The sequence below is a fragment of the Hordeum vulgare genome, chromosome 4H, assembly GCF_904849725.1.
Source record: "Hordeum vulgare subsp. vulgare chromosome 4H, MorexV3_pseudomolecules_assembly, whole genome shotgun sequence".
In the NCBI taxonomy this organism is placed as follows: domain Eukaryota; kingdom Viridiplantae; phylum Streptophyta; class Magnoliopsida; order Poales; family Poaceae; genus Hordeum; species Hordeum vulgare.
In genome coordinates this window covers 539,625,246-539,637,496 of record NC_058521.1, presented here as the reverse complement: position 1 = coordinate 539,637,496, position 12,251 = coordinate 539,625,246, and the positions used below count along the sequence as shown (strand labels likewise).

Here is a 12,251-nt window from a genome sequence, read left to right as displayed (position 1 = left end):
GCGGTCGTCGTCCTCAACGTCTCGTTTCCCGTAGGAATCAATGGGAAGGTTGTGTCGCTGGTCAGCCTTCCATTGATTCACGGGCGGCGCGGCGACGCACGTCTCGTAGGTTCCTGCCACGCGTTCACACGTCACCGCTCCGCGTGCCTTCTCACTCGTGGCTATATAAGGTGCCCTTTCCCTGTCGGTGGCCACACACCCCTCCCGTCGACGCACTCTCCTCTCCTTCGTCACCGGCGCCTCCTCTCCCTTTTCCTCCCCAAAAGATGGTCGGACGCTTCCCCGGCGACACAGTGGTAGCCAATGGCTTCAGCCGCCGTCGTCACCTCCGCGAGGACGAGGCCCGCCTTCTTTACGAGGCGGACTATTCGGCGTCACCGTACATGCGAGTGCCGGGGTCATGGAGGCTGAGCGCCGGCAGAGTCCCGGTGCCACCGCCGCCCTCTCGAACTGACAGGCGGGCGGAGATCGCGCGCATCCGGTCATCGCTGCCGGAGAGCTCACGCAACCTGTCGAGGTACGCCCCCGATAGCAACACGTTGTGGACGGCATACTTCGAACGCCGACACACCGACCAGCTCGCCGCCACCAACGGGGTCGAACCACGCGGTCGACACAACTCCGAGGGGTGCCGCCAATGGTGGGGCGTCCCCGACCGCACATTGGAGGCCGCCCTCGAGCACATCGAGGGCAGCAACGCGCGGAGGTGCGATTACCCACCGCCACCCGCCTTCTCCCGCCGACGTGGTAGCTCATGGACGCCGAGGCGGGTGGAGACGACATCGTCCTCATCGTCCGGCTCCCGCTCCCGCTCCTCCGGGTTGCCGGCGTTCCTCTCCGTCAAGCCGGAGCCACACGAGACGCCGCTGGGGCGGCGCATGCGCAGCGCCGGCATCGTCATCAACGAGCCCGACGCTTCCTCCCACCTTGTCAAGCCGAAGACGGAGTTGGGACTCCTCCCCGTCAAGCAGGAGCACCTGGCCATGGTCGCTGCCGACGAGACCGCCCTCAAATGGGCGAAGGACGACTACGTCCGGGAGGAGATGGAACGCCAACGTCGCGCCGTGGAGGAGATCGCCGCCCGGCGGCGCGGCCGCAAGTAGGGCGGCATCATCATCCTCGACGACAGTGACGAGGAGGCGTCGGGCCTTCCAACCCTCGTTCGCCACGACGACCCAGGGCAAGGGTGCAGCAAGGACGGCGGGGGAGGACAGGACGGCGACAGCGGTGACTACACCAATTTTTTTTGGGGGGGGGGGGGGGGGAGGGGGGGCACGTAGGTTTTTTCACCGGGGCGGCCCCAGGTGGCGCTATTTCACGTTCCTAGGGCGCTAAACGGCTGGATATGCTCTAAGTAGCGCCATTGTTTGCTTGGCAAGGTTGCCAGTGGCGATTTCTGGATTGGCAGCTACACACAAAAATGAGCGGTAATATAGAGATATCATTAGACAAATTCTACTGGATTGATCTTAACAACTGCAATACGCCAAAACACACCAGAATGCTACTGTTAGCAACACACTAGCAGTTTGCATGAGCTAACATCAAATGAGCATTGCTCTAACATTCGTCACTAACAAAACCTAACCCTAGATTACAAATTAACCAATGTTTTCCCAGTTTTGCTCTGCCATATGCAGCTGCAGCGATTCTCCAGGTACCAACACCACGCAGCTTCTTCCTACCATTTCTGTTGGTCAGATGAGCACATATAACTAGCTTGACCTGCTGTTGTTAAGGAACCCTTCAGACGATGGCATGTGCTGGTCAGTCGTCGGTCCAGCCTGACCGGAATGCAGAAGCGAGTTAGCCCAGTTGGACGATCGGTGCACGATTCTCGACGGTATGCGGTCACTGTCTTCGCCCCCCGACGCCTCGTATCCGTCGCTCGTCGATCTCGTGAACTCGATGTGGCTCTGGGCCGCATGCGGTGTACCTCCCAGCATTTCGTCGGCGGTGCATGAAGAAACGCGGAATGGGTGGAGATCAGGCGAATCGAAGCTGCTTTCAGGCGACGAGACGGCGATTCTGGAGGATGCCGCGGTGCTTGGCTGGAAAGCGCTCCTCGCTTCGAGCTGCAGTGGGGCTAGACTGGCAGAGGCTTCCATGGCCCCGTCGCTGAAGTTGCTCTCGGTGCCGCTTGCAGACAGCCTTGCGAGCGGGTCGAGAGAGAGTTCGGCAGGGAACCGCCCCCTCCTGTTGTCATGGATGATCGGAGGGTCTTGTCTTGCAATTGGCTTCAGAATCTTGGATTTCTTCTTCGCCTGTGCGGCTGCCTTCGACACTTCCTCGGCGTTGAGGCGTGCCAGTGTCCAGGGGCTAATTTTTACTGTTCCATTTCTTCTTCTTGCTCCTTCCAGTACCTTCATCTTCTTGCTTCCAGGGTTCTGTGACATGCCAATCTCCGGAGGGATGACATCAAACTGTGCAAGAAAAAAGTGAATAGTAAGCATCAGCACATGTTTGAAAATGTCTTTATATTTTTTAGTACTTGTTCAATACCAGTTAAGCTTCCTGACCATTGGTGCAATACTAACTGTGTGTATTCGTAAAATTAATTTTAGTTCAGACCGATAAACTATTCTGTTGTTAAATTATTTCAAACCAAATTTAGTATAGTTACTAGTCTGACATGTTTGGGACTGAAAGGCTTTGCTGTTGCTGTACCTGTACTAATCAGACAACATGAGAGCAGGTGCAAATTCAAGTAGTTATTTCACACTAAAAAGGCTACCATGTTATATATCTGGCAGTAGTTTGCTTCATACTGAGAGCAAATGATAATTCATTTATGACGAAACAACAGTATGTTATTCATCGAAAAATTGATACGAACCAGACCCTGACAGATGGATCGAGAGCGCATCATATTTTGCTGCACTTCCACATACAGGATCCGTGTTCAATCTTGATTATCTATAGTTCTCGGTAGAAATGGATTATTGTAGTCACATACCTGATCTTCAAGGAATAATCGTGGTGGAGTGCACCATGAACCACGATGAAGAGGACCAAAAGAACTTGCTGTGCTAAATCCAGTAACAGAACTAATGATAGACATCTGCGGACTTTGGTGACCAGCAACCTCTTCTTGCTGATCTTCCTCTTGCTCTCTCAAAGCTATGATGTAATCATACGTACTAATTCCCTGAACAAATATGAGAAGCAGGATAGTAATTAACCTTCAGTTATAGGAAAAAAAGGACATGTTAAAATGAACACATGCAAACTTCTCTGCAATGGCATAGCATCAAAGTCTGCATTCTTACACTTATGCAACCCTACTCTAGCGAATCGAATAGTTGATGCCATGGTCAAATTTGAAGGAACGATTACATAGCAAGGCTGATTTTCTTCCGATATGATGCTGAGAATTCATCATGTTTTTTCTACATCGTAATGGGTCAAAGTTGGTTAGCTCATATGCTCATTACATTGATTTATATCCTACTTTTACCCTTCTCTGGTCATTGAATACACAAGCAATGCCTCTTGAAGTAACTCCACACGTCTTTTGTACTCCAGTATTTACGACTAAGATTCATAACAGTCTGAGGAAATAGTGTGCATGCTATACGACTTCCCTGAAACATACAGACAATTTGCTGACTTGGTTGAATTGAGTTAAAGGAGTTGGTTGCCGTTTGCTGTCTTATTAGCAGCAAATATGCTGAAACAATTGGCAATGAAAAATGGAATTATTGTTGACACGGTTTGGGATTAGAAAAAAAAAACTGGTTAAGAATCCTTCCCTTAACTGTCCGTTATTTAGGTAGGAGATGAGACCTCTCCACGATTAAATCACGGATAACACCCCCGCGGAGTCCGCTGCACGGACTCAAAACACAGGTGGGATGGTTCGCCATTGCGAACTCCCCTCCCCCTCTCTCTATCTCTCTCTGACTGGCATTAACAACTTCAATGAATCAATGACAATCTCAAAGTGATTTACCTTCTTGATAAGAAGAATATGGAAGCACAAAAGTTGAGCAAGTGGTACAGTCGCAATCATTGCTAGTATGGTGCAAGTAGCCTGAAAAAGTAAAATGTATCACCATCAGAATAGTAATACGTGGCATAAACAATTGAAACGTTATAAATAAATGTTTGTTTTGTGCCTCAATGCAGTAAGCATGTACAGTATTTCATAGGAAAATTATATAAACTCACCACAACAATTACAAATGCTACAGTTGAGAAACTGCTTCCTAACTTTGAGTCAATCTGTCTGGAGAAATCCCCTCGCTTCACAATGCAGAGAATTATCACAAGGGTTCCTGACAACCACTGCACTACAAGCTGCCCAAGGTGTACAAACCATGGAGATCTGTCAATGATCAACCAGGATAAAAAGGGCACAGGAAAAAAAACTAACTACAAGCAATGTCCAATTGGTTGCATAAGATATTAATTTATTATGACCGGTGAAAAAGGTTATGATTTTGCCATTCAGTTACAGGGTAGCTATCATTGTTATGAACTTATTACACTCTTTTGACTTTTGACTGAGAGGCCCACACTTACCAGGAGAACAGCAGAAGACATTAGAATGAAAAACCCTTTGTAGTTCCTTTTCCCAATACAATTGTTGAGCCACTGTAAGAGAACACGGACATCAGGGAAAATAGGAATGATGCATTCTTGAAAGGATGCAGAGATATGAATACCAGGGCAAAGAACATTAAAAATGTATCTTACCCTGCAGTGGTGATCAAAGCCATCAACACACTTGTCGCACACTCTGCAATGCTTACTGTTCTTCAACACCTACATAATACAGACACAGTTTTTAATAGCATGTCGGAACAAAGGTGAACAAGTCATGCCATTCCCGATAAGATAGGTCAACATAGAATATCACCTAATGTAACAATAACCTAAAACTTCTCATGCATCATGTTGTACTGTTGTAGTACAGCTTAGAAAAGTAAATATAATAAGTACTCCTGTAAACATATATAAGACGTCTTAGATCACTATTTTAGAAAAGTAAATATGATAAGCACATGGTAGGTTGATGGCTTGTTTGCCTAAGTAGAAGGCGCTGAAAGCCTGAAACAATAAGTTTGGTGCATCTTGGAATCAGATAATCAAAAGAACATTTCATTCGAGCTACTAGACACTGTCTTGTATGTCTGTTTACAATCTACTACTCCCTCCGTCCCATAATATAAGAGCGTTTTTGACACATACAAGAGCGTTTTTGACACTAGTGTAGTACCAAAAACGCTCTTATATTATGGGGCGGAGGGAGTAGTAAGTTATAGTAGTTCAAAAATTACATTGAACATTCTAAGTTTCTAAGATTGGTTCAGATAAATCCATCGGCACTTGGCACATTAAGCAAAACCTGACGGAATGTATATGTAAAGGCAACATTTCGCGAAATTTCTGAATACCCTTGGAGAGTCGTTGGAGACATCATTTAGCCATACCTCTGCTTCACATAAGCTGCAGAAGAACATGCCTTCCTCACTCATGTTCTCTTCAGAATGCTGGTCATCAGGATGGAGGCATCCTTTGCAGAGGCAGGAAAAGGGCAAGCAGACCAAGCAGAGCACTTGGGAGCATCTGAGCCAAGAAGGCGAGTCCTTCCTCTCGAGCATGCTGCTCAGCTTCTCGCTGTTGTCAGCAGCATGGAGGCCGTGGCCCGAGTCCATGTGGGAGTGGGAGTGGGACTGCCGCCCGTCCTTGTCCAGCCTCGAGTGCCTGGTCGACCTGCAGATGCCGGGGTCGCCGGGGTTCGTGGCGGCGCACCAAATGTAGAGCGTGACGACGCACGTAATCTGCAGGAGATTTGTTGTGCCAGTCGGTCAGTTAGGCTAGGCGCCGGATCTGTTGCTGGCTGGGATTTTGAATGCTGGGGAGAGGGGGCGGGGGTGGAGGGAGGTGGGTTAGCTTAGCTCACCAGGGGGGTGTAGAGGCCCATGGCGACGTACTGGGAGGTCTGGCTCCCGACGAAGGGCAGGAAGAAGACGTAGAAGGCGAAGCCCAGCGCGGCGAAGACGGCTATCGCCACCACCTGCAGCGGGTGGTACGGCAGCTGCCAGCCGTGCTTCCTCATTGCCTCCGACCGGTTTCTTCTCCTCGGGGCCGGGGAGGAAGAAGATGGAGACGGCAATGTCTGCCCAGGGCTACCGAGGGGCCGCGAGCAGGACCATCCAGGCTCGCTTTCCCCCTTCCGGAAGGCAGGCGAGCGCTCCGCTCCAGCGCGCAGGAGGCAGGACCAGAGCGGCCGGGGAGCGACGAAAAAGGTTTGGTTTTTGCTACTTGTTTGCTTGTTTTTGGGCCGGGGAAGGGGGTGGAACGGGGGTTTGGCTGGCCGACCTCCGATAATGGAGCGATAATGGAGAGGGAGGAGAGGGGAGGGGATTAGAACGGCATCCAATGCGTGCGCCGTCTCGTCTCGGGGAGGGGAGTGGAGTGGAGGGAGAATGGCGACGGCGGACTGCACTGCGCAGTCGTCCGTCCGTCCGTCGGGAGGCTGGAATTATTATTGTGGGGGATGGCCGGACGGATGGTGTCAGACTGTCAGTGTTTTGCCTGGCTTTGCGCCTTCGGTTCCTGTGCTGGCTTCACTGCGTCGACGCTTTTATTTACTCGGCCTGGCCCTCTTGACCTTTGTCCGCACTTACGTACCCCTACCATCGAAATGGAGCAATTGCTTCCGGTAGAGCAGAGAAAGATGGCCAGAAAGCCCTCGCCGGAGACGGAGAGGAAGCTTGCGCAGCTGAGCACTGGCTTGCTTTGGCATCGTGATCCATAATCAAAATTCTAGTGATGGGCTCCATGGAAGTGGACAGACGAACAGAGCATGGCAGACAAAAATAGGGCGCGCCGGCCGATCAAAGGAGGAAAATCGCAGCCAGCCATCACATGAGCTACTGACCCAGACCACACCACTCTATCTATTAAGTACAATTGCGGGCTTGGGTGGTGCAACAAGTGTGTCCAAAACAAAACGAAATTACTAGCGGGAGCACGCATGGAATCTCTTTTCGCACGCTGAGCCGAGCGGGCACCAGCTTTTGGCCGCCTCAAAAGCAGCTATTGTGTGTGCGTGTCCTCGTCGCTTTTCCCTTCCCGTGGCGGTCCGCGGTCAAACGGGATGGAATGCCAAACCGGCGCGGCGCTGCTTCGTTTCGTTTCGTTTCGTCTCGCTCTCGCATGTGACCCCAGTCCGGGCGGTCATGGGCCCTCTGGTACATCACGTGCACATGCTACGTTGGCTGCAAGTATATGCCGGTGATAACGTGTGTCTGGATGGACATGGCCACGCACGTGCCGTGTCAAAAATAATGGTGGGTGGCGGCCCGTTTTGGGCAGTGTGGAGATCAAGACCAAAGGCTATATATATATGAAGAAACACACCAATTCATACAAGCATACATATTTGATCTTCACTAGGGACATGTTCAAATAAAGATCTCGGAGGTTCAGCCTTCTCACTGGATTCCTCCGTCAAATTTATGTGCTAAGATAAATGTTGACGCAGCAATGGAACAAAATCGATGAAGAGGTGTTGCCGCTGCGATATGTCGTGACCAAGCGGGTCACTTCGAGGGAGCATGACCCATTGTGCTTAATCAATGACCCATCAATCCTTGAAGCTCTCGCAGTTCTGGAGGCTCTAGCCTCTAGCCCTTGCTGAAGATCTCAAGCTTAGCAGGATTCACATTGCATTAGACTGTAAGGTTACGGTGGAGGACATCAAGCAAAAAAGCTCCAGCTAGCTATAAGGCAATACTACATGAAATCACTGATCATTCTACTTCTTTTAATTCATGCAGTATTGTTCATGGGTTTAGGAGTTTAAATTTTGAGACTCACAATCTAGCGAAGCATGTCTTAAGATTAGGGGTTGGCCGTCATATTTGGTTAGGCAACACAGGTGAGCTTTCTTTTGTACCTCTAAACATTGGTCCGAGTCAATAAAAGCTTTGTGAGATTGTCCAAAAAAATGAGTAGTAGCTGCAACACGCACATAATGTACTTGTGTTGCATTCGGCCTCGCAACAACATGAAAGAGGATAGGGCACGTTTGGCGGCTCGCATTAGGCTGAGCCAAGCCCGTGCGGGTAGTTTTATGTGTGTTTGGTAGTTTGGCCCGCATCCAAGTCTTGACCCGCATAAATCTTAAAGCAGTGCTCAGTCATGCCCGTTAGGAATGGTCGAATCAACAATTTCTACCGAGCCACGATTGAGAGATGCAGGGGAGGGAAACTCCTTTCGTGTTAATTGTTAACCGCAATGGAGTTCAATTTTTTGGTACTTTACCCATGATAACAACGACAAATGCCGAATTTACTATGATTTGTAAAGGAGATTTGTAGGATTCCAATACATTTTTTAGATGTTCATCATGAATGATTGAAGATGACATGCCACTCTATTAGTGTATTTTAGAAATCCCGCAAATCAAAGAGGCACGATAGTGTTCAAAACTACATCTAGGAACTAATATGTTGTGTTCGTTTTCAGATACAAGCATGCCCGGAAGTGGGAAATGTGGCGCAATCTAACAATCCCATCGAATGCCTTGATTTCCATCTCAAAGAAATTACTTTCAACCAGTATTGAGGCGCTAAACTAGAGATTTAGTTCACCAGGTTCTTTGTTCAGAAGGCAAAGGTGCTCAAGGAAATGAGGTTTGCCCTATATTTAGTTCGCCGAAATGAATGGTTTGCTGATCAACCAAGGCGTCTACAGCTGAATGGAAAAGGCTTTGCAAAAGCTGAAACTCAGTTTGGAACTTCAAATGACAGATTATTCGAAAGTCACTGTATCAAGCCGATATATGAGTTATCGGTGGCCGATTCATTTACACAAATATTGCATGACTCCGATTCTGAGGAAGAAGAATTTGATTTCTAATATCAATATGAACCTCGTAATATTTGAATTTGGGCCTTGCAATGATGAAATTTGAACCTTGTAATATTGCTGGTATTTGTGATATAATGTTTGAAATGGCATTGCGTCCTTTTGGTTATGAAATCATGTTCTAATAAGTGTATATGTTATTGTTCGGTAGACATAACAAGCACACAGAGCAAATCACATTGCACACGGACTAAACTACGAAACTCGTCGGTGATGATTTCATCAATCGCTGCCAATTGTATATCAACAAGTGTTCTTCAACAACACACACAACTTATTAGCAGGAATCGTGTGTGTTATTTTTGTGTCCACGCACGATTCTAATTACTCACCTTTTTGTTGTCTATTACACACATCTTGTTACGCCGAATCATTTGTATTCTGTTATATCATCGCACATAGTTTATCCAGTCAACTGTATGCCCTTTATCGCACAAATCTGCATTTGCGTCTGTTTGTGTTATTTTGGCTAATCACTAACATTTTTTATGGAACAACTGTATGCCACATATCACACACACAAGTTTTATTTGATTTGTGCTTGATGGATCCGCCATCGTACACAGTTCGTGTTATTGGCAATGGAGCTAGAACTATACCATTTGTGATTCATGCACCGCACACAGTTTGGTCGAAGAGTCTCCGATCCATCTGTTGTCATAGGACCTTCCTGCAGTAGTGAATCCTTGGTCAAAAATTTACATGCCATCTTTTTGAACCTTTTTACTCTTGGGATCACTAACCTTTTTGTTCCATCCCAATATTACACTTTGTGTAAGCACTAAGAGACACAGTTAGTCATATAACCAAATGTCATTAACATCAAAACCCTCGTTAGGAGCAAGATGTCCTCTCGTAGACTTAAGTTGGCACACAAGCTCGTAAATGGGTTTAACTCAGGTAAACCTTGGGTAAGGGTAGGACTATAAATAGCCTTTCCTCACGTATCATTAGACTATGATAGATCTAAGTTACGATACTTGAGCATTAGCTCCCCTCCCTCACTTTTTTTGTGGAGATGTATTTAAGACCTTCACTTGTCAGGAAGATAAAGGCATCCACCTTGTTGGGATGAACAAGACCTCCTTTCATATGGGAAAACCCTTCCACCTTGCTCTCATTCTTCTTGTCTGATTGTGAAAATCTGAAAGGACGTGGATGTCGCCTAGAGGGGGGGGGGGTGAATAGGCGCTTTAAAATAATTACGGTTTAGGCTTGAACAAATGCGGAATAAAACTAACGTTTAATTTGTCAAGCACAAAACCTACAAACAACTAGGCTCACCTATGTGCACTAACAACTTATGCTAAGCAAGATAAACAACTAAGTGATAGCAAGATATATGACAATAAACAATATGGCTATCACAAAGTAAAGTGCATAAGTAAAGGGTTCGAGTAAGAGATAACGGAGGCACGGGGAGACGATGATGTATCCCGAAGTTCACACCCTTGTGGATGCTAATCTCTGTTGGAGCGGTGTGGAGGCACAATGCTCCCCAAGATGCCACTAAGGCCACTGTAATCTCCTCACGCCCTCGCACAGTGCAAGATGGCGTGATTCCACTCAAGGACCCTTGAGGGCGGTCACCGAACCCGTAAAAATGGCAAACCTTGGGGGCGGTCACCGAACCCGTACACGTGGCAACCCTTGGGGGCGGTTACCGGTACCCGTACAAGTTGCTCGGGGCAATCTCCACAACCTAATTGGAGACCCCGACGCTTGCCCGGAGCTTTACACCACAATGATTGAGCTCCGAGACACCACCAAGCTTCTAGGACGCCAAAGCATCCACGAAGAACAATATCTAGGGTACTAAGTACCAAAGGTAATAAGCTTCTCAACTTCCCACTTCCACGTATCACCGTGGAGAACTCAAACCGATGCAACTAATGCAATGGCAAGAACACACGAAGTGGTCAAGTACCTCACACTCAAATCCCTCCACAACAACAAAAGCTATGGAGAGATATGAGAGGAAGAACAAGGAGCTCACAAAGAACTCGAAGATCTAGATCCAAGGGGCTCCCCTCACATAGAGGAGAAAGTGATTGGTGGAGATGTGGATCTAGATCTCCTCTCTCTTTTCCCTCAAGAACAAGCAAGAATCATTGGAGGGAGTGAGAGATAGCAATCTCTAAGAAGGTCAACAATGGAGGTAGAACATGAGCTCAACAGATAGATAAGGCCAAGGGGGAAGAAGACCCCCTTTATATAGTGGGAGAAGGAATTAGACCGTTACCCCCACTTACAGCCCGAGCCCAGCAGTACTACCGCTGGATGTAGCGGTACTACCGCTGACCCTACAGCGGTACTACCGTTGAGCCCATGGTAGCGCAAAGATACTACCGGGCCAACCACCGCCAAGAAAGTCTTCGCAAAAAGTCCGACATAGTACAACCACAAAGATGACGGTACTAAAGTTCTGGAGCGGTACTACCGCTGACCAGGGGCGGTACTAACGCTAGGGCAGCGGTACTACCGCTCGCCACTAAAACAACCATAACTTTCGCATACGAGCTCCGAATCGAGCAAACCCAAGCTTGTTGGATTCAGGATGACAAGAGCCATCCAAACAGCAGATGTGAGACCATGCAGATATGAAAATGCCAATGATATAGAGATGTGAGTCCTCTATGAATGAAGAACCGGCAAAAACTCCAACATCGAAAACATCATAGTAGATGCATATGGACTCCGTTTTCGATGAACTCGAGCTTGTCATGAAGATGACCATAAGCTCTAAAAATCACAAAGAGAAACACCAAACAAGAACCAAGAAGTATGATGCAAGGATGCAAATGATTTGAGCTCTCAACGAACGATACGATCAAGCTACTCACTTGAGAGCCCCCCTTGACAGTACAACAATCTATCCTAAATAGAAAACCTATCAAGGGCAAACATATACCTTGCACCTAGTCCTCTTGAGCTAGATGATGATGATCTTGGCTTCCTCAAGATGGACCACCTTTCTTGATTGCGTTGGCTTGATGAAGACTAGTTGATTGCTCCCCCATACTCACTATGGGTGAGCCACTCTTCAGCATATCTTCACAAGTCCATTGCCACCACAATGGACGGCAAGCTTCAAGCATGATATCTTCGTGCTGATCCACTTGAACTTGCACACCGCAATCTTGATGACGATCACACCTAACCCCCACATAGAACTCTCACAAAGACCATGGGTTAGTACACAAATACGTACTGGACAATGCTTACCATACCATGGGATCACTTGATCCCTCTCGGTACATCTTGTACGCTTTGTGTGTTGATCATCTTGATTTACTTTTGGTCTGATGATCTTGATCAACCTTGTGTCTCTATGACCATTCTTTGGATAATACCTTGAATACCACCTT

At 47.7% G+C, this 12,251-nt stretch overlaps 1 protein-coding gene across 1 annotated transcript; it reads right to left on the bottom strand.

Moving 5' to 3' along the window:
- Positions 1 to 1,444: 1,444 nt before the first annotated feature.
- LOC123449361 (probable protein S-acyltransferase 22) lies at positions 1,445 to 6,462 on the bottom strand. The gene is made up of 8 exons (XM_045126563.1): positions 5,909 to 6,462; positions 5,436 to 5,786; positions 4,699 to 4,767; positions 4,525 to 4,596; positions 4,171 to 4,299; positions 3,953 to 4,033; positions 2,957 to 3,148; positions 1,445 to 2,423 (listed from the first exon to the last, which is right to left on the bottom strand). Exons 1-8 carry the CDS (start codon positions 6,062 to 6,064, stop codon positions 1,716 to 1,718), a joined length of 1,758 nt encoding a protein of 585 aa, XP_044982498.1. The 5' UTR covers positions 6,065 to 6,462; the 3' UTR covers positions 1,445 to 1,715.
- Positions 6,463 to 12,251: the final 5,789 nt, after the last annotated feature.